Source organism: Eleutherodactylus coqui, chromosome 5 (genome assembly GCF_035609145.1).
Source record: "Eleutherodactylus coqui strain aEleCoq1 chromosome 5, aEleCoq1.hap1, whole genome shotgun sequence".
NCBI lineage: Eukaryota > Metazoa > Chordata > Amphibia > Anura > Eleutherodactylidae > Eleutherodactylus > Eleutherodactylus coqui.
In genome coordinates, this window is record NC_089841.1 from 275,990,994 (window position 1) to 276,013,854 (window position 22,861).

Here is a 22,861-nt window from a genome sequence, read left to right on the forward strand (position 1 = left end):
AAAAAAAAAATGGAAAAAAGCAAAAAAGCTCCATCACTAAGGGGTTAAAAAATAAGAAAAACCCTTTTTTGCTCATTTTCCCCTATTTGTATGAAAAAAAATTAAAAATGTAAGAAAACTCCACATGTGTGGTATGATTGTGTCCGTCATATGACCAGTACTATAATTTGATCTCACTAATTATCCCGCACAGCTAAAACCTTATGCTTATTTTATTCATTTCATTTAAAAAAGCACAACAAAAGCGATCAAAAAAGCCAGATGTACCCCAAAATAGTACAAATAAAAACTACAGGTTGTGACGCAAAAAAAGCCCCCACAGAGCTCCGCCTATGGAAAAATAAAAAAGTTATGTGACTTTGAATGCAACGATGCAAAAATAATTATAATTTACAAAAAAAGGGTTTTTATTCTGCAAAATCATGTGATCGACGCCGTAAAAAAATATTACAAAACAATAACAGAACTGATGTGTTTTCTCTCTGCTCTCAAAAAAAAAAAGTTTTACAATACATTATATGCACCCAAAAATGGTACCAATAGAAACTAGAGTTCATTATACAAAAAAAAAAAAGCCCTTGTACGGCCGCGGCGACGGAAAAATAAAAACGTTATGGTTCTTGAAAAGTGGAAATGAAATTCCGCAAAAAATCGTTGCGTCCTTGAAGGTGCTGTCCGGCCGTGACAAATACATCTATGCACTTTGTAATATACTTTGTGCTTTTGTAGTGGCCCAGTCAGTACTACAGAATACTCACTGGCACACCTGTCCTGTCTCACCTGTCTATGTGCCGTCCATGGACATAGAAGGTGCCGTCTGTAGGAGAGACCCTGTTTCTCCCCATCTCTCCACTAAGCCTAGCTGGTGTCCTATTGGCTGATAGTCAGCTTCAATCTCACTGGTGCAGAGTCCAAGGGTGGGAAAGCCACAACACAAGTCCCTATGCAAGAGTGGGAGGCATCCAGAAAGTGCGGGAAAGGAACAGAGGAGATAAAAGGAGACAGTCAGCAGTTAAGCTCGTTGGGCTGTGATCACGCATCTGTTTCTTTGCGCATGCGCAGTAGAACTCGTCAGGGTCAATAGTACTGCTGGGGCAATTATTGAGGGTCACTAGTAGAGATGAGTGAACGTACTCGTCCGAGCTTGATGCTCGGGCGAATATTACGGTGTTCAGGATGCTCGTTACTCGTAACGAGCACCACGCGATGTTCCGGTTACTTTCAGTTTCCTCTCTGAGACGTTAGCGCGCTTTTCTGGCCAATTAAAAGACAGGGAAGGCATTACAACTTCCCCCTGTGATGTTCCAGCCCTATACCACCCCCCTGCTGTGAGTGGCTGGGGAGATCTGATGTCACCCGAGTATAAAAATCGGCCCCTCCCGCGGCTCGCCACAGATGCATTCTGACAGAGATCAGGGAAAGTGCTGCTGATGCTGGAGCTGCTATAGGGAGAGCGTTAGGAGTTAGTGTAGGCTTCAAGAACCCCAACGGTCCTTCTCAGGGCCACATCTATCCTCGTGCAGTACTGTGCAGGCTGCTGTTAGCAGTGTTGCCCATTTTTTTTTTTTCAAAATCGGCTGTGCAGAGCATTGCGCCCTGCAGTAATAGTCCAGGGACAGAAGTGGTGGTTAGGCAGGGAGAGTGTTAGGAGTGAGTGTAGGCTTCAAGAACCCCAACGGTCCTTCTTAGGGCCACATTTAACCATGTGCAGTACTGTGCAGGCTGCTGTTAGCAGTGTTGCATTTTTTTTTTTTTTTTTTTTAAATCGGCTGTGCAGAGCATTGCGCCCTGCAGTAATACTACAGGGACAGAATTGTGTAGGCAGGGCCAGAAGACATATATTATTGATTGAATATACGCAGTGGGCCTTTTCTTTAACAAAAAAAGGGAAACATTCTATTTGGCCTGCCTCTGACAGTCCTCAGCGTTCTGGGTATGTGTGTGGTGGGTGCAGAACGTAAACAAAAATCATACACAGCCAGCTACGTTTAACAGCAGGCTTGCGCCAATTTATTTCCTGCCTGGGAAATCAAATCACTGGTAATACAGCATGCTGAGGGGTAGGGGTAGGCCTAGAGGACGTGGACGCGGCCGAGGACGCGGAGGGCCAAGTGAGGGTGTGGGCACAGGCCGAACTCCTGATCCAGGTGTGTCGCAGCCGACTGCTGCGCGATTAGGAGAGAGGCACGTTTCTGGCGTCCCCACATTCATAGCACATTTAGTGGGTCCACGCGGGAGACCTTTATTAGAAAATGAGCAGTGTGAGCAGGTCCTGTCGTGGATGGCAGAAAGTGCATCCAGCAATCTATCGTCCACCTACAGTTCTGCGTCGTCCACTGCTGCAAATCCGAATCCTCTGTCTGCTGCTCCTCCTTCCTCCCAGCCTCCTCACTCCACTACAATGACACATGCTCAGGAGTCGGCAGACTCCCAGGAACTGTTCTCGGGCCCCTGCTCAGATTGGGCAGCAGTGGTTCCTCTCCCACCAGAGGAGTTTATCGTCACTGATGCCCAACCATTGGAAAGTTCCCGGGGTCCAGGGGAAGAGGCTGGGGACTTCCGGCAACTGTCTCAAGACCTTTCAGTGGGTGAGGAGGACGATGACGATGAGACACAGTTGTCTATCGGTGAGGTAGTAGTAAGGGCAGTAAGTCCGAGGGAGGAGCGCACAGAGGATTCGGAGGAAGAGCAGCAGGACGATAAGGTGACTGAACCCACCTGGTTTGCAACGCCTACTCAGGACAGGTCTTCAGAGGGGGAGGCAAGGGCAGCAGCAGGGCAGGTTGCAAGAGGCAGTGCGGTGGCCAGGGGTAGAGGCAGGGCTAGACCGAATAATCCACCAACTGTTTCCCAAAGCGCCCCCTCGCGCCATGCCACCCTGCAGAGGCCAAGGTGCTCTAAGGTCTGGCAGTTTTTCACAGAGACGCCTGACGACCGACGAACAGTGGTGTGCAACCTTTGTCGCGCCAAGATCAGCCGGGGAGCCACCACCAACAGCCTCACCACCACCAGCATGCGCAGACATATGATGGCCAAGCACCCCACAAGGTGGGACGAAGGCCGTTCACCGCCTCCGGTTTGCACCGCTGCCTCTCCCCCTGTGCCCCAACCTGCCACTGAGATCCAACCCCGCTCTGAGGACACAGGCACTACCGTCTCCTGGCCTGCACCCACACCCTCACCTCCGCTGTCCTCGGCCCAATCCAGCAATGTCTCGCACCGCACCGTCCAGCCGTCGCTAGCGCAAGTGTTTGAGCGCAAGCGCAAGTACGACGCCACGCACCCGCACGCTCAAGCGTTAACTGTCCACATAGCCAAATTTATCAGCCTTGAGATGCTGCCGTATAGGCTTGTGGAAACGGAGTCCTTCAAAAGTATGATGGCGGCGGCGGCCCCGCGCTACTCAGTTCTCAGTCGCCACTACTTTTCCCGATGTGCCGTACCAGCCCTGCACGACCACATCTCCCGCAACATTGTACGCGCCCTCACCAACGCGGTTACTGCCAAGGTCCACTTAACAACGGACACGTGGACAAGCACAGGCGGGCAGGGCCACTACATCTCCCTGACGGCACATTGGGTGAATTTAGTGGAGGCTGGGACAGAGTCAGAGCCTGGGACCGCTCACGTCCTACCCACCCCCAGAATTGCGGGCCCCAGCTCGGTGGTGGTATCTGCGGCAGTGTATGCTTCCTCCACTAAACCACCCTCCTCCTCCTCCTCCAACGCAACCTCTGTCTCGCAATCAAGATGTGTCAGCAGCAGCACGTCGCCAGCAGTCGGTGTCACGCGGCGTGGCAGCACAGCGGTGGCCAAGCGTCAGCAGGCCGTGCTGAAACTACTCAGCTTAGGAGATAAGAGGCACACGGCCCACGAACTGCTGCAGGGTCTGACAGAGCAGACCGACCGCTGGCTTGCGCCGCTGAGCCTCCAACCAGGCATGGTCGTGTGTGACAACGGCCGTAACCTGGTGGCGGCTCTGCAGCTCGGCAGCCTCACGCACGTGCCATGCCTGGCCCACGTCTTTAATTTGGTGGTTCAGCGCTTTCTGAAAAGCTACCCACGCTTGTCAGACCTGCTTGGAAAGGTGCGCCGGCTCTGCGCACATTTCCGCAACTCCCACACGGACGCTGCCACCCTGCGGACCCTGCAACATCGGTTTAATCTGCCAGTGCACCGACTGCTGTGCGACGTGCCCACACGGTGGAACTCTACGCTCCACATGTTGGCCAGGCTCTATGAGCAGCGTAGAGCTATAGTGGAATACCAACTCCAACATGGGCGGCGCAGTGGGAGTCAGCCTCCTCAATTATTTTCAGAAGAGTGGGCCTGGTTGGCAGACATCTGCCAGGTCCTTCGAAACTATGAGCAGTCTACCCAGGTGGTGAGCGGCGATGCTGCAATCATTAGCGTCACCATTCCTCTGCTATGCATCTTGAGAAGTTCCCTGCAAAGCATAAAGGCAGACGCTTTGCGCTCGGAAACAGAGCCGGGGGAAGACAGTATGTCGCTGGATAGTCAGAGCACCCTCCTGTCTATATCTCAGCGCGTTCAGGAGGAGGAGCATGAGGAGGATGAGAAGGGGGAAGAGACAGCTTGGCCCACTGCTGACGGTACCCATGCTGCTTGCCTGTCATCCCTTCAGCGTGTATGGCCTGAGGAGGAGGAGGAGGAGGAGGATCCTGAAAGTGATCTTCCTAGTGAGGACAGCCATGTGTTGCGTACAGGTACCCTGGCACACATGGCTGACTTCATGTTAGGATGCCTTTCTCGTGACCCTCGCGTTGCACGCATTCTGGCCACTACGGATTACTGGGTGTACACACTGCTCGACCCACGGTATAAGGAGAACCTTTCCACTCTCATTCCCGAAGAGGAAAGGGGTTCGAGAGTGTTGCTATACCACAGGACCCTGGCGGACAAGCTGATGGTAAAATTCCCATCCGACAGCGCTAGTGGCAGAAGGCGCAGTTCCGAGGGCCAGGTAGCAGGGGAGGTGCGGAGATCGAGCAGCATGTACATCCCAGGCAATACAACAGTCTTTAAGGGCCTGGCCAGCTTTATGGCTCCCCAGCAAGACTGTGTCACCGCTCCCCAGTCAAGGCTGAGTCGGCGGGAGCACTGCAAAAGGATGGTGAGGGAGTACGTAGCCGATCGCACGACCGTCCTCCGTGACGCCTCTGCCACCTACAACTACTGGGTGTCGAAGCTGGACACGTGGCCTGAACTCACGCTGTATGCCCTGGAGGTGCTTGCTTGTCCTGCGGCTAGCGTCTTGTCAGAGAGGGTGTTTAGTGCGGCTGGGGGAATCATCACAGATAAGCGTACCCGCCTGTCAACCGACAGTGCCGACAGGCTTACACTCATCAAGATGAACAAAGCCTGGATTTCCCCAGACTTCTCTTCTCCACCAGCGGACAGCAGCGATACCTAAGCAATACGTAGGCTGCACCCGCGGATGGAAGCATCGTTCTCTATCACCATCAAAAACGGGGACCTTTTAGCTTCATCAATCTGTGTATAATACTCCTCCTCCTCCTCCTGCTCCTCCTCCTGAAACCTCACGTAATCACGCCGAACGGGCAATTTTTCTTAGGGCCACAAGGCTCAGTCATATAATTTTTCTAAACAATTTTTATATGTTTCAATGCTCATTAAAGCGTTGAAACTTTAACTTGAACCAATTTTTCGTTAAACTGGGCTGCCTCCAGGCCTAGTTACCACTTAAGCCACATTAACCAAAGCGATTAATGGGTTTCATCTGCCCTCTTGGCTGGCCGTGGCCAATTTTTCTGATGTACATTAGTAATGTTGATACAGCAATTTTTGTGGGCCCTCGCCTACAGTGTAATCAAATGAATTTTTAGCCCACCTGCATTACAGCTGACGTTACCTCAGCTGTGTTGGGCAATGCAATGGGATATTTCTATGTACCGCCGGTGGCTTCCTGGCACCCACCCATGCTGTGGGTCCACAGGGAGTTGTAAATGCATCTGTTTCTACTTCTAAAGAACCCCAGTCAGACTGGGGTATGCAGTGTGGGCCGAAGCCCACCTGCATTAATCACGACATTACTACCTCAGCTGTGTTGGGCAATGCAATGGGATATTTCTGTGTACCGCCGGTGGGTTCCAGGGAGCCACCCATGCTGTCGGTCCACAGGGACTTCACAATAGGGAGTTGTACCTGCCTGTGTCTATGAATTAAAAACCGCGGTCTGACTGGGGCATGCAGACACCTTGACAGAATGAATAGTGTGTGGCACATGGGTTCCCCATTGCTATGCCCACGTGTGCAGCTCCTGATGGCGGTGGCACAGGATTCTATTTCTCATTGCTTTTGTACAGCATTGTGGGCTATCGCCCCACCCCTTTTACAGAGGGTCGCTGCCTAGCCGTGCCAACCCTCTGCAGTGTGTGCCTGCGGTTCCTCGTCATGGCAGACGCACTTATAAATAGACATGAGGGTGGTGAGGCATTAGGGCAGCTGAAGGCTGCGCAGGGACACTTTTGTGTGCGCTGTGGACACTGGGTCGTGCGGGGGGGTTGGTCAGCATGTAACCCAGGAGAAGTGGCAGCGGAGTGTCATGCAGGCAGTGATTGTACTTTGTTGGAGGTAGTGTGGTGCTTAGCTAAGGTATGCATTGCTAATGAGGGCTTTTCAGAAGTAAAAGTTGTTGGGAGGGGGGGCACTCTTGCCGGTATTGTGGCTTAATAGTGGGACCTGGGAACTTGAGATGCAGCCCAACATGTAGCTCCTCGCCTGCCCTATCCGTTGCTGTGTCGTTCCCATCACTTTCTTGAATTGCCTAGATTTTCACACATGAAAACCTTAGCGAGCATCGGCGAAATGCAAAAATGCTCGGGTCGCCCATTGACTTCAATGGGGTTCGTTACTCGAAACGAACCCTCGAGCATCGCGATAATTTCGTCCCGAGTAACGAGCACCCGAGCATTTTGGTGCTCGCTCATCTCTAGTCACTAGTACTGTGGGGGCAACTATTGGGGGTCAGTATTACAGCAGGGCAATTATTGGGGGTCACTATTACTGGTGGGGCAACTATTGGGGCTCACTATTACTGAGACGAGGGTCTGTAGCGCCGATCTAGAATGACCACGACCGAGAGCATTGTTCCATTCAGTATAGATGTCGGAGGAGGTACCGTTGCCTATCTGTTGCACCCACGAGCGCCGCGGATGACCAGGAGGCCTGGGTTGTCTCTTAGCAATTGCTGAGGTAAGAGCACCGTAGACCGGGACAGCTTCTGACAAGCGTGCAACATAACCAAAAAGTGTTTCTGTGATTGACTCAAGCCCCGTGAGCCTGGATCTCGTTGTATCTGATGAAGGCGAACCAAAGGAAACGGAGAATCTGGCGTTTGCATCGCATGTGAAAGGACACCAGATGCTCAGTGGTTCGCGACAGCATGGTCCAGGTCTCCGAGCCGTACAATAATATTGGCATTACGCAGGTCTGGAAGAATCAAATCTTAGTCCTGAGCGTTATGTTCTGCCTCTGCCAGAGTTTATCCAGGGACCTCATCCCCGAGGCTGCCAGCACTATTCTCCGCAGGATGTCCGGAAGCGCCCGCCCATCCGTGTGCTGAATGCTTCCGAGGTACACAAACTCACTGACAGCGACGACTATCTGTCAGTTTACGTCTAGGTCTGGAGGGATTGCGCTGGCTCCTAAATCAGGCTGGCAAATTATTAGGGGTCACTAGTACAGCTGGGGCAACTATTGGGGGTCATTATTACTGCTGGGGCAATTATTGAGGGTCATTATGTGTGCTCGGGCAACTATTGGTGGTCACTCTTACAGATGGGAAAATTGTTGGGGATCACTATCTCTGCTGGGGCAACTATTGGGAGTTACTATTAATGCTGGGGAATTATTGGGTGTCACTATTACTACTGGGGCAATTACTGGGGGGTCACTATTACTGCTGGGGCAATTATTAGGGTCACTAGTACTGCTGAGGCAATTATTGGGTGTCACTATTATAGAGGTATCTAAGCCGATGTGGCTCTACACATTGGACGTATCTAAGTCGGACCGGCTTAGATACCGGTAGCTGGAAGCCAGGAAATTTAAAATCTCCTGGGCAATCCGGGCTTCTGTGCATGCGCTGCGAATTTTCCCTTGGCATGCATGCGCAGAAGACAGCGGAGGGTCAATTCTAGAGCAGGACATCGCCAGGCATCGCAGAGGACCTGGGTGAGAAGTTTCAGACCCCCTCTTGGATGCGATCCGTGAGGGGAGACGAAACTATCTCTTCATCACTTTTTATTTACTTTAATGCGACCAGCGCCATCCATTGGATAGCGCCGATCACATTGCTGGTGGGTAGGGGGGGCGGCTTCCTGCAGCCCGGGATGACAGCTCCAGGTTGTTGGCTACCTCCGGTAACCAGCAGCATGTAGCTGTCACGCCCCGAGCCTGCAGGGCTTTAATCCTCAGAGGATGCATGTTTTTACGTCCCCTAGGATTAAAGCCCACTTAGCAGGACGTAAAAAGGCAATGGGGCCGTCACTAAGGGGTTAAAGGCCGTCCATCAGTCTGCCACTTTATACCCTGAAAACTCGCCAGGTATGGCGTTAAGCTGTACAAATTTTGTGAGAGCGCGACAGGGTGTCCATGAGATTATTTATGAGGGCAGAGACCGCCAACTGAATGCCCCTAACTGGCTGGCAAATATCGGCATAAATGGACAATCATGGGGGAGCTCGTGGGGCGATTTTTAAATAAAGGGAACCATGCGTATGCCACCAACTATTACCAGTCGCCCACTGCACAAAGCCTTACATGGCGCAGATACAGGGGCCTGCGGGACAGGGTGGGGTTCCCACAATCCCTGCTTGCCATAAAATGGCATGACAAGAAAGATGTCTACATGCTCTCCACCGTGCCCGCAGACCCCTGCCTTGCAGTAAGAGTTAGGGGGCTGCAACGCAGGACAGAAAACCCATCTGTGTCACGGATTACAATAAATGTATGGGGGGGCGTCAATCTGTGGGACCAGGCGCCGTATCTCATGAGCTGGGTATAAAAAGGTAGCGATCTACCTGATACATATAATGTGCATGTGGTTTATAAGTCATTTGGGGGACGCTGAGCTTCCTGCAGTGCCCGGAGCTGCTTGTAGAGCACCTTTTATCTGAGACCACCGCACCTCAGGATGCATTACAGTCCGAGGAGGTGCCAAGGCTTACAGAGCGACATTTTCTGCACCTCATCCCTAAAGCTGCAACCCCCCCTCAAAAAAAGTGTTGGTTTGTAACAAAGAAGGGAGGAGGGATACCCAATTCTATTGCACCATGTGTCCATCCCAACCAGACCTCTGTAATAGCCCCTGCCTTGAATCCTACCACACAGTCTTACATTATTACTTTTATCTAATATATAGGGAACGGCAAAAAGGAAGGGGGGGGGGAGATTCTTTTTAGGGAGTCACGGAGTGGAAACGCGTCCTGTGTAGACGTCTGACTGTTTTTATGTAGCACTTCATTCAATAGCGGCTTGTGGACACCGTCTCTGTGAAGCCAGCATGTTTCTGCATCTACTTACCTGTATGCCGCCGCTGGACGGAGCGGCTGAAGCAGTCTGAAAGAGATGTATAATCTTTCCAGAGGAGGCGACACCGAGGCAGCGGGTGAGCAAAAGCCTTTTAATACATATAGAGGAAAGCTCCGACAAGACAGTGGCATCCGGCTATGTCCAAGCCTCGTCTGTCATATATGTATCTATTCTGGACCAGAGGCTCCGGGGCCCCAATGTAAAACCTGTAACAGGGCCCCCAACTATAATGCTTTATTCATAGTACTGGGCTCCCTATATGGGGAACAGAGGCGTTATGGGCCCCCTAAAGCTCCTGGGCCCGGGGGCCACCGCATTTCCTGCATAGTTACACCCCTGTTCTTCACAAGATTTATGCAAGAAATGTCCTTTTGGTAGATATGTGGGTTGGACACAACGGCACACCTTTATTTACTATTTATATGGAAAAGCATTCCACAAAGTACTGTGTATTTTTTACAAAGTCAGTCACTGCTATGAAGAGGAGCCTTACATCCCAGACATACAGCAAACATACACAACTGCAGAGCAACCATAGGGGGCGCATCTAGGAGCCTTAGGGGCCCATAAGGCCTCTCTACTCCATTAGGGAGCCCAGTACTATGAGTAAAGCATTATAGTTGGGGGCCCGGTTAAAGGATTTGCACCCGGGCCCATGAGCCTTTAGATACGCCCCTGAACAGAACCTAAAGAGCCGCCCAGTGCATCAGTATACACTTCCCCCAATATACCCCATGGCCTGGGATGAGACAGGGAAGGTTTTGTATGGATAAGTTCAATAAAATTCAAAGCAAAACCATTTTTCATTCAACTATTTTATTGTTTAAAAATAGCAAACCATAAAAATGCATCTATTGTGCCGCAGCGAGCATGAAGAAGAGAGGGGTACAGCCAACACATGTATACTGTTAGGGTCAGAGCCCCCAAGTGAAGTGAGTCTGGTCTTCATGCAGATTGCTGGCTCCGCTCTGGTAGACGCGGCGGAGCTCTTCGCACTGACTCTCCAGCGCACTGAACGTTGGCCGCTCAGATGGTTGGAAGGACCAACAGGACAGCATCATCCTGTATACCTGCAGTAGAGAGATGGCACGTCTGTACAACCACTGGCACAACATCCACTGGACATCCCACAACTGGCAGGTCCTTGCGGATCACCAGAATGATGCTGCAAGGAGTTCTTCCAGTATTTTTCCAACTTTAATAAGGTTTTGGTCCTGAAAAATCAGGTGACTTTCTAAAGAGCTTTTATTAGAATTTTGCCTCTCTTTATAGTGGCCTAGCCCCTTCTTGCGGCTGCATATGGTTAGGAGGCCGCTCACCGACTGACCGAGCCAATATACTAATATTAGCTGTGCTCCACAGAAGGAGGGGGCGCAGGCTGAGCCGCGGCCGCACCTTGTAGGTCAGCTCTGCCCATTCTGCTTTCAATTAACTATTTGCTTCCTTCACTGGGCATCCAAATAGAAATCAACCAGGCAAAGTCGGCAATTCCCAGCACCAATTCAGAATTAAACGCTACGCCTCTAATCTGCTCTGTATCAATGGTGGCCTGGAACGCCAAAACAGCCGCTAACGATAGGCCTTACGGATGCAGCAAAGGTTAACTTCACGTTCACGCATTCTGATAAGTTAACTACAATGTATTACAATGCTGTAGATTGAAGTAGCATGATGTAATAGTCATGGTAACAATTGCTGCATCTGTATATATTGGCCCCCGTGGTGTTAGAGGTCATGTCCCAGAAGAAAACAGACTAAGGTCGGCATCACACCAGTGTACGCGCATTTGCATGTGCCTCAACGCAATTTATTTTGTGAACTGAATGAGGCTTTTTTGCACACATACCAGCATTTTTAACTGTACTTTTTCGACCCGCACGGCATGTCCAGTTGTGCCCGGCAAGCAAAGACGCACGGCTTGAGATGGCTAATTCGTCTCATGAGCTCCAGATGTGTTCTCCTTCTAGCAGATGCACATTTGCACCCCTTCCCCGTTGACTTCTATGTGGACCATTAGTGTGTAAATGGGGGCGCAAAATGCAAAAACGTGAACAAACTCATTGAAATCAACGGGTTCTATTCTCTGTGCATGCAAGTATGCCCGTGTGACGCCCGCTTAAAGGTAGAGCTTGAGTCGGGCAATGGAGTCAGAACCCCAAGGACGCGTTCACCCAAGCCCAAGGGATGTCCACGCAGCCGAGTCCTCCACACCTCTAAAAATCACGTAACAAGTGGATCATGGCGCGGATCCGTATGCTGTATTTGCCCCGACAATCAGCAAAATCCGCGTGTGGAATCCCGACGCAGAAACAACACGGAAAACTGCTTTAGTTTCTGCACCAGAATTCTGCCCCGGATTTCGTCCATTGACAAGACGTAAAGCCCCATGCAGATCCACGCCAAAAACTGCAGTGGAAAGCTACAGATTTTAGAGACGGAATTTATGGAGAAGATCCTCTGTGAATTCCATCGTTGGCACAAACCTAAGGGAATATCCCCCAGGCTGGAGAGGCTGCAGATGGTCCACAGTGCAAGCATTGGAGATGGAACTGTCACGCCCCATTCGCACGCTGCAGATTTTCCATGTGACTCGCCTCTTGGATGCAGATGTTGACGTGGAGTTTGGTGCAGGTTCGCATCAAAGTCCTCAGTGCATTTTCTGCGTAAAATATGTGCATGTAGCCTTAGACCGCCGCACACCACCGGATTTCTATTGAAGAATGCGGGATAATCGCCTGCGCAGACAATCCGCGCTACTCCGCACCCACTGAAGAAATAGTACATTTGCATGTCTGCTCATATCAGTGCACAGCGATAATGATTTCCGGGAGCAGATTTAAAATCGCAGCATGTTCTTTTTTTGTGCGGACTCCGAGCAGACGGTTTCCATTGAAGTCAATGGAAGCCGTCCGACCCGCGGCCCGTCCACAATTGATGTTTTTCTAGCGACGGCGCGGGAAAAATAAATATCTAAAAAAGAATCTGTACTCTGCATGACCAATGGCGAGCGTCCGCAATACAGAAAGCAGAGGTACGGGGGTCGCCGGCCAGGGTCAGAGCCGGATTCTGCTGCCTTACAGAGCTTTTTAACCCTTTGTGTCTTGTGCTTATTTTTTATCTCATTGTGGCGGTGTTTTTACTCATTCGGCCGGGGTGAGTTGTCTGCATCGCTCATGGATCAGAAGGAAGCGGTTGCTGCTCGTGGTTGATCTGTATTTGGATTCCCCGTGAAGCACAAGAGTTGCTTACTTCTAACGTTCGGGCCACGGACACGTCTTTGTATTCTTGGACTCAGCACCGCCCCCCGATTACACTCACCTTCACTGGGCAACTTGGTGGGGAACACAGCCTTTTCTCAGCTCGTAACACTTCCACAAGCCCACAAACCGTTTGCTGGGAATTGTGAGGTCCCATCATACGACGATATTCCTAGAAAAGGCAAGAAATTATTTACTAAAAGAGTGTTTTATACGAATTCTGCTTTTAAAGCATTCAACGTCTCAGGGACTTACAGCCGAAGGACTACATGTTCTTTCACAATATGTAAAGAGTTCATAGAGCAGGACCCCAAAGCTCCAGACGTCCGACTGCCGGGAGTAAACATTGTCTGCAAGTGATTCGGGGGCATGCCTGAAAGAGTGAAAGGAGAAGCTGTAAGGAGAAGCCAACTTCATTCAGTAGGTTAATGGATCACCTGCTGCACCTGATAATATCAGAATAGGGGCAGGAATCGCCTACGCTGCTTATTGGCTCCAAGTAGATTGTATATCTCTGCTATCACTGAAAGCCAACTATGAATGTCTTGTATTAATGGTTCCTGTTTCCCTACGGAGACAACTCATCATTCAACTTAACCAGTTGTTTCATGCAATGCAGGCTCTTCATAAAGAAATATCCATCTTTACAATCATGGAAACCATAAATTCTAAGAAAAAACTTTATTAGGATGTCCTGCTTACAATCTTTCCTTCACCACTTTATGATGGGGGGGAAGGCAAATCTATTAAATAGTTTTTTCTCAAGTGTATTCACGAGAGAAAAAGAAATGTCACACGAGATGCAGAGGGATAAAAAGAACCTTCCACTAAATATCACCTGCCTAACACAGAAGGGAGTGCAGAGCCAGGTAAAAAAGCTTAAAAAAAAAAAAAATCGATAAATCGCTGGTCCCAGATGGAATACACCCACGGATTCTGAGGGAACTAAGTGATGTGATAGCTAGACCACTATTTCTTGAATTTAGGGACACTATTGAGATGAAGATTGAATGGCTGGATTGGCGCATTGTCAATGTGGTTCCAAAATACAAAAAGGGCTCTAGAAGTGAGCCTGGTAACTACAGGCCGGTAAGTCTCACTTCAATAACTGGAAAAATATTCGAGGGGCTTCTGCGAGACGCCATCCTAGAATACCTCAAGGAGAACAACAGAATAACTCCTCACCAGCATGGATTCATGAGGGGGCGATCATGTCAGACCATTCTGATCAGCTTCTACAATGAAGTAAGCTCTAGGCTGGACCTGGGAGAGTCTATTGATCTTGTATATCTGGACTTCTCTAAAGTATTTGACACCGTGCCACATAATAGGCTGATATATAAAATGAGAAGCTCGGATTGGGTGAAAACGTGTGTAAGTGGGTAGGATGGAAGCCTGAGTCAACTTTGAGCCGGCTACCTGAAACACACAGAGATTGAACCCGCAACCTTCAGGTCATTAGCAAGAGCTTAGGACTTCATTTCTGCTGCCGTAACACTCTGTGCCACACAAGCTAACTAATTATACAAGATAATTACTACAACGGAGGACAATGTGCGGCTGCAAACGGACCTGGATAAGCTGGGAGCTTGGGGAGAAAAATGGCAAATGAAGTTCAATGTTGATAAATGTAAGGTTCTGCACATGGGCAGCAAGAATGGATGTTACCAATACTCACTTAATGGGGTACCACTAGGGAAAAGTGATATGGAAAAAGACCTGGGGTACTAGTGGACTATAGACTAAACTGGAGTAACCAATGCCAATCAGCTGCTGCAAAAGCTAATAAAGTCTTGGGGTGCAGTAAAAGATGCATAGGGGCGAAGGATGAGAACATTATCCCCCCACTATATAAGGCACTTGTCAGGCCCCACATGGAATACTGCGTACAGTTCTGGTCACCGGCGCTCAGGAAGGATGTTACGGTATTGGAGGGGGTTCAAAGAAGGGCAACTAAACTAATACATGGAATGAAGGGACTGGAATACCCAGAGAGGCTATCCAAACTGGGATTATTCACCCCGGAAAAAAGACGGCTGAGGGGCGACCAAATAACTCTGTATAAAACCATGAGGGGACGATACAAGGATCTCTGCCATGAGAGATCATGACCAAATATTAACCCTTTGCAATCCAATTTTGGATTCAGGGTTTCCTAGGGGACTTTCTCTTTCTGCCATGATACAATGGCACCATCTGCTGGCTACAGCCAGTACTGCGGTATGGGACATGCTGGAGAGGCCCCCGATAACAGAGCGGCCAGTAATCTATAGTAAGAATACCCTGCTGGACGTCTTCCGAATCCGCTGGCTGAATGGATTTGCCTTATGATGGAACCGAACAGCACTGAATGGACCCCGTTGACTTCAAACAGAATGTCTTTAGACGTCAGACAGTGGATTGGAAAAGGTTAACTCAAGGAAACTGTATCAACAGTGCTGACCGGATCGTAGTCGCCTCGCTGCCATTTCTCCTATACTACTCTACCAACCGAGATGTATAACTTCAAGATACAAAGTTGTCTGACCTTAATTTGGCATTTTCATGCCAATACATGCCAAGACTCATTGAAAACTAGTACCCGGGGGCAGCTGGGGGTGGGGGGGGGTGTCACTACTACCCGGGGGGCCGATGGGGGGTGTCACTGGTACCCGGGGGGCTGCTGGGGGTTGTTACTACGGTAGTACCCGAGGGGCCGCAAAGGGGGTGTCACTAGTACCCAGGCGGCCACTGAGGGAGTGTCACAGGTGCCTGGGGGGGCAGCTGGGTTGTGTCACAGGTGCCTGGGGGGGCAGCTGGGTTGTGTCACTGGTACCTGAGGGGCGGCTGGGGAGGGGGTGTCACTGGTGCCTGGGGGGGCAGCTGCGGAGCGGGTGTCACTGGTGCCTGGGGGGTATCACTGGTACCCGGGGGGGGGCAGCTGGGGGGTAATCACTGGTACCCGGGGGGGACCACTGGGGGGGGTGTCACTGGTATGCGGGGGGCAGCTGGGGGGTGTCACTGGTGCGCGGGGGGGGGGGGGCGCTGTGCTCTGTCACTGGTATGTGGGGGGCTGCTGTGGTCTATCACTAGTACACGGGGGGCCACTGGGGGGTGTCACTAGTACGCTGGGGGTGTCATGGAGCAGCTGCAGCAGAAACTGTGGGGCCGCTGGGGGGGTTTCACTAGTAACCGGGGCTGCTAGAGGGGTGTCACTGGTACAAAGGGGGTGGCACGGAGCGGCTGCAGCACAGACTGTGGGGCCGCTGGGGGGGTGGGGTGTCAGTAGTACCCAGGGTGGGGCGCTGGGGGGTGTCACTGTTACCCAGGGGGCCGCTGGGAGGGTGTCGCTGGTACCCGGGGGGGGGGGGGGCGCTGGGAGGGTGTCACTAGTACCCAGCAGGGTTACACTAGTACCCGGGGGGGGGGGCGCTGGGGAGGTGTCACTGGTACCCGGGCGGCCACTGAGGGGTGTCACTGGTGCCTGGGGGGGCAGCTGGGGGGTGTCACTGGTACCTGGGGGGCAGCTGGGGAGGGGGTGTCACTGGTACCCGGGGGGCAGCTAGGAGGGAGGGTGTCACTGGTACCCGGGGGGCAGCTAGAAGGGAGGGTTTCACTGGTATGCGGGGGGCCGCTGTGGTCTGTCACTGGTACGCGGGGGGGGGGGCGCTGGAGGGTGTCACTGGTACGCTGGGGGCCGCTAGGGGGGGGGGGCGCTCTTATGCTGGGGGCCGCTGAGGGGGGGGGGTGTCGCTGGTATGCTGGGGGCCGCTGGGGGGGTGTCACTATTACGCTGGGAGCCGCTGGGGGAGTGTCACTATTGTTGGGCGCCGCTGTGCGGTGTCACTATTACCACTGGGGTATGTTTACTTGTGGCAGAAATGAGCAGGGCTGTTTCATAGACAATGTGCAGATTTTGACTGCTTTTTGGATGTGGGAATTTTCCACAGACCTTTCCGCTGAGGACATTCTGCAGTATTTCCACATCCAAAAAGCAGTCAAAATCTGCACCCGGTCTATTTTGAAGCGGCCCTCTCCTTCTTAGAACGTCTGTGGTAAAATCATACGTTGTGATAAGCCCCGCCCCCTGACGTGTTGGCACTTTGTGGTAAATAAGTGGGTTTTGGGTTGCAGTTTGGGCCATCGGTCTCTAAAAGGTTCGCCATCACTGACCTAGATGTATGATAAATGGTTCAGACTGGAATACCCCTTTAATTTTCACATACCAAAAGATAGGGCTCTGTCCTTGTTCTCTAACCACGTAGTATTCTTTATCCTGGGGAAGTATTTTTGTCAAGCCGAAGTCTCCAATTTTAACATGGCTTGGACTCTCCACAAGAATATTCCTGCTAGCCAGATCCCGATGAAGATATCTTTGAGATCCCAAGTATAACATGCCCTGGAAGAAAGATCATATAATGCCGTTGGTCACAATAACAATTAAAGTTAGAGACGTTCCAGTAAAAGTCCATGACAATATAAACCGAGAAATGTGCAGCCGCCCAGAACGTTCGATGGTGATCAGAGCTGATCTACGATGGAGCAATGGAGCACTTCCTTATTTAGAAAGGGGATTGTCCAGACAGGAGAACTCATTCAATGCAAACAAATGGGAAGCTGGTTGGATCTGCCCAAAAACTAATCCACAGGATTGGGCCCACACTGCATGCCCCAGTCAGACTGGGGTTCTTTAGAAGTGGACACATGTAGTTACAACTCCGTGTGGACCCAAGGCATGGGTGGCTCCCTGGAACCCACCGGCGGTACATAAATATATCCCATTGCAGTGCCCATCACAGCTGATGTAACGTCAGCTGTAATGCAGGTGGGCAAAAAATTAATTGGATTACACTGTAGACAAGGGCCCCAAAAAATTGGTGTACCAACAGTACTAATGTACCTCAGAAAAATTGCCCATGCCCAACCAAGAGGGCAGGTGAAATCCATTAATCGCTTTGGTTAATGTGGCTTAATTAGTAACTAGGCCAGGAGGCAGCCCAGTTAAAATAAAAATTGGTTCAGGTGAAAGTTTCAACGCTTTAATGAGCATTGAAACGTATAAAAATTGTTTAGAAAAATTATATGACTGAGCCTTGTGGCCCTAAGAAAAATTGCCCGTTCGGCGTGATTACGTCAGGTTTCAGGAGGAGGAGCAGGAGGAGGAGGAGGAATATTATACACAGATTGATGAAGCTAAAAGGTCCCCGTTTTTGATGGGGATACAGAACGATGCTTCCATCCGCGGGTGCAGCCTACGTATTGTTTAGGTATCGCTGCTGTCCGCTGGTGGAGAAGAGAAGTCTGGGGAAATCCAGGCTTTGTTCATCTTGATGAGTGTAAGCCTGTCGGCACTGTCGGTTGACAGGCGGGTACGCTTATCCATGATGATTCCCTCTGACAAGACGCTAGCCGCAGGACAAGCAAGCAACTCCAGGGCATACAGCGCGAGTTCAGGCCACGTGTCCAGCTTCGACACCCAGTAGTTGTAGGTGGCAGAGGCGTCACGGAGGACGGTCGTGCGATCGGCTACGTACTCCCTCACCATCCTTTTACAGTGCTACCGCCGACTCAGCCTTGACTGGGGAGCGGTGACACAGTCTTGCTGGGGAGCCAGAAAGCTGTCAAAGGCCTTAGAGCGTGTTACCCTGCCTGTGCTGTACATGATCTCCGCGCCTCCCCTGCTACCTGGCCCTCGGAACTGCGCCTTCTGCCACTAGCGCTGTCGGATGGGAATTTTACCATCAGCTTGCCCGCCAGGGTCCTGTGGTATAGCATCACTCTCAAACCCCTTTCCTCTTCGGGTATGAGAGTGGAAAGGTTCTCCTTATACCGTGGGTCGAGCAGTGTGTACACCCAGTAATCTGTAGTGGCCAGAATGCGTATAACGCGAGGGTCACGAGAAAGGCATCCTAACATGAAGTCAGCCATGTGTGCCAGGGTACCTGTACGCAACACATGGCTGTCCTCACTAGGAAGATCACTTTCAGGATCCTCCTCCTCCTCCTCAGGCCATACACGCTGAAAGGATGACAGGCAAGCAGCATGGGTACCCTCAGCAGTGGGCCAAGCTGTCTCTTCCCCCTCCTCCTCATCCTCGTCATGCTCCTCCTCCTCAACGCGCTGAGATATAGACAGGAGGGTGCTCTGACTATCAGCGACATACTGTCTTCCCACGCCTCTGTTTCCGAGCGCAAAGCGTCTGCCTTTATGCTTTGCAGGGAACTTCTCAAGAGGCATAGCAGAGGAATGGTGACGCTAATGATTGCAGCATCGCCGCTCACAATCTGTGTAGACTCCTCAAGGTTTCCAAGGACCTGGCAGATGTCTGCCAACCAGGCCCACTCTTCTGTAAAGAATTGAGGAGGCTGACTCCCACTGCGCCGCCCATGTTGGAGTTGGTATTCCACTATAGCTCTTCCACCGTGTGGGCACGTCGCACAGCAGTCGGTGCACTGGCAGATTAAAGCGATGTTGCAGGGTGCGCAGGGTGGCAGCGTCCGTGTGGGACTTGCGGAAATGTGCGCAGAGCCGGCGCACCTTTTCGAGCAGGTCTGACAAGCGTGGGTAGCTTTTCAGAAAGCGCTGAACCTCCAAATTAAAGACGTGGGCCAGGCATGGCACATGCGTGAGGCTGCCGAGCTGCAGAGCCGCCACCAGGTTACGGCCGTTGTCACACACGACCATGCCCGGTTGGAGGCTCAGCGGCGCAAGCCAGCGGTCGGTCTGCTCTGTCAGACCCTGCAGCAGTTCGTGGGCCGTGTGCCTCTTCTCTCCTAAGCTGAGTAGTTTCAGCACGGCCTGCTGGCGCTTGCCCACCGCTGTGCTGCTGTGCTGCGCGACACCGACTGGTGGCGACGTGCTGCTGCTGACACATCTTGATTGCGAGACAGAGGTTGCGTAGGAGGAGGAAGAGGAGGAGGAGGGTTGTTTAGTGGAGGAAGCATACACCGCCGCAGATACCACCACCGATCTGGGGCCCGCAATTCTGGGGGTGGGTAGGATGTGAGCGGTCCCAGGCTCTGACTCTGTCCCAGCCTCCACTAAATTCACCCAATGTGCCGTCAGGGAGATATAGTGGCCCTGCCCGCCTGTGCTTGTCCACGTGTCCGTTGTTAAGTGGACCTTGGCAGTAACCGCGTTGGTGAGGGCGCGTACAATGTCGCGGGAGACGTGGTCGTGCAGGGCTGGGACGGCACATCGGGAAAAGTAGTTGCAACTGGGAACTGAGTAGCGCGGGGCCGCCGCCGCCATCATACCTTTGAAAGCCTCCGTTTCCACAACCCTATACGGCAGCATCTCAAGGCTGATAAATTTGGCTATGTGCACGTTTAACGCTTGAGCGTGCAGGTGCGTGGCGGCGTACTTGCGCTTGCGCTCCAACACTTGCGCTTGCGCTCCAACACTTGCGCTAGCGACGGCTGGACGGTGCGCTGAGAGACATTGGTGGATGGGGCCGAGGACAGCGGAGGTGAGGGTGTGGGTGCAGGCCAGGAGACGGTAGTGCCTGTGCCCTGAGAGGGGGGTTGGATCTCAGTGGCAGGTTGGGGCACAGGGGGAGAGGCAGCGGTGCAAACCGGAGGCGGTGAACGGCCTTCGTCCCACCTTGTGGGGTGATTGGCCATCATATGTCTGCGCATGTTGGTGGTGGTGAGGCTGGTGGTGGTGGCTCCCTGGCTGATCTTGGCGCGACAAAGGTTGCACACCACTGTTCGTCGGTCGTCTGCACTCTCAGTGAAAAACTGCCAGACCTTTGAGCACCTCGGCCTCTGCAGGGTGGCATGGCGCGAGGGGGCGCTTTGGGAAACAGTTGGTGGATTATTCGGTCTGGCCCTGCCTCTACCCCTGGCCACCGCACGGCCTCTTTCAACCTGCCCTGCTGCTGCACTTGCCTCCCCCTCTGAAGACCTGTCCTCAGTAGGCGTAGCAAACCAGGTGGGGTCAGTCACCTCATCGTCCTGCTGCTCTTCCTCTGAATCCTCTGTGCGCTCCTCCCTCGGACTTACTCCAATTACTACTACCTGAGTGATAGACAACTGTGTCTCATCGTCATCGTCCTCACCCACTGAAAGCTCTTCAGACAGTTGCCGGAAGTCCCCAGCCTCATCCCCCGGACCCTGGGAACTTTCCAAAGGTTGGGCATCGGTTACGACAAACTCCTCCAGTGGGAGAGGATTCGGAACCATTGCTGCCCATTCTGGGCAGGGGCCCAAGAACAGTTCCTGGGAGTCTGCCTGCTCCTCAGAATGTGTCATTGTAATGGAGTGAGGAGGCTGGGAGGAAGGAGGAGCAGCAGCCAGAGGATTCAGAGTTGCAGCAGTGGACGGCGCAGAAGTCTGGGTGGTCGATAGATTGTTGGATGCACTTTCTGCCATCCACGACAGGACCTGCTCACACTGCTCAGTTTCTAATAAAGGTCTACCGCGTGGACCCATTAATTGTGAGATGAATGTGGGGACGCCAGAAACGTGCCTCTCTCCTAATCCCGCAGCAGTCGGCTGCCATACACCTGGATCAGGAGCTCGGCCTGTGCCCACACCCTGACTTGGGCCTCCGCGTCCTCGGCCACGTCCTCTAGGCCTACCCCTACCCCTCAGCATGGTGTATTACCAGTAGAGCAGAAACAGAACGCTGTAATTAAATGTGCCGCTTCTTGGCCTGTGGTTGGAGGCTGACTTCGCTTACGGAACTCACAGCAGAGCCAGGAAAGAATTTTGCGCAAGCCTGCTGTAACACTTAGCTGGCTGCGTATGAATTAGGACAACCCCCAGCAGAGACGCAGTACAGTCAGGACGGTCACAGGCAGCCCAAATAGATTTTTTTTCCCAAATTTTTTTGGAAAAGCCCACTGCCTATATAGACTGTATATGTCTTTCACTGTCCCTGCCTCACCACCACTACTGGCCCTGGACTATGTAAAATTACTGCAGACTGTTTCACTCTGGACAGGATGACAGCGGTGATGTAAGAGGCAACGCAGAGCCAGGAAAGAATTTTGCGCAAGCCTGCTGTAACACTTAGCTGGCTGCGTATGAATTAGGACAAGTACCCCCAGCAGAGACCCAGTACACTGAGGACGGTCAGAGGCAGCCCAAATATATTTTTTTGTCCCAAATTTTTTTGGAAAAGCCCACTGCCTATATAGACAGTATATCTCTTTCACTGTCCCTGCCTCAGCACTACTGGCCCTATACTATGTAAAATTACTGCAGACTGAGGACGCAATGCTCTGCACAGCCGATATACAAAAAAAAAAAAAAAAAAGAAAAGGTGCAACACTGCAAAAAGCAGCCTCCACAGTACTGCACACGGTCAGATGTGGCCCTAAGAAGGACTGTTGGGGTTCTTGAAGCCTAAAATCACTCCTAACACTCTCCCTATAGCAGCTCCGGCACCAACAGCACTTTCCCTCCTCTATGTCAGAATGCATCTGTGGCGAGCTGCGGGAGGGGCCGATTTTTATACTCGGGTGACACCTGATCTCGCCAGCCACTCACTGCAGGGGGGTGGTATAGGGCTTGAACGTCGCAGGGGGAAGTTGTAATGCCTTCGCCGTCTTTCTATTGGCCAGAAAAGCGCGCTAACGTCTTAGAGATGAAAGTGAAAGTAACCCGAACATCGCGTGGTACTCGCCTCTAGTAACGAGCATCTCGAACACGCTAATACTCGAACGAGTATCAAGCTCGGACGAGTACGTTCGCTCATCTCTATACATGAGTCATATGTGATGCGATCGGAGTTTACATACAAACCAGGAACTTGGCTTTTCTTTAAATCAAACTTTTAGGGAACATGCTTTACTTTTTTTTTCAAAACTATAGACACCATCATACAACTTGATGGACCCAACTATAAGCCCGTTAGGCGCTTGTTGTGTATGTCAGAGCTTTGGCTCCCCACTTAAATGGAAGCCACTAGTTAACAGTACCCACCACCAGTGGAGGACATTAAAAAAATCCTTTAAAAAGAAGGCAGAATTGCTGTTAAAACCCCACAAAAATATAAATATATATATATATATATATATATATATATATATATATATATATATA

The 22,861-nt window shown here is 51.5% G+C and overlaps 1 protein-coding gene across 2 annotated transcripts in view; it reads right to left on the reverse strand.

Annotated features, from left to right (window-relative positions):
- Positions 1-10,420: 10,420 nt before the first annotated feature.
- Positions 10,421-22,861, reverse strand: part of JAK3 (Janus kinase 3) — a 224,072-nt gene continuing 211,631 nt past the window's right edge. For both annotated transcript variants that reach the window (XM_066604769.1, XM_066604768.1), the window contains 4 exons: positions 17,039-17,211; positions 13,089-13,206; positions 12,895-13,005; positions 10,421-10,646 (listed from right to left, as the gene is read on the reverse strand). In XM_066604769.1, coding sequence (XP_066460866.1) covers positions 10,491-10,646; positions 12,895-13,005; positions 13,089-13,206; positions 17,039-17,211 — 558 coding nt within the window. In that variant the 3' untranslated portion in view covers positions 10,421-10,490. The remainder of the gene's footprint in view (positions 10,647-12,894; positions 13,006-13,088; positions 13,207-17,038; positions 17,212-22,861) is intronic.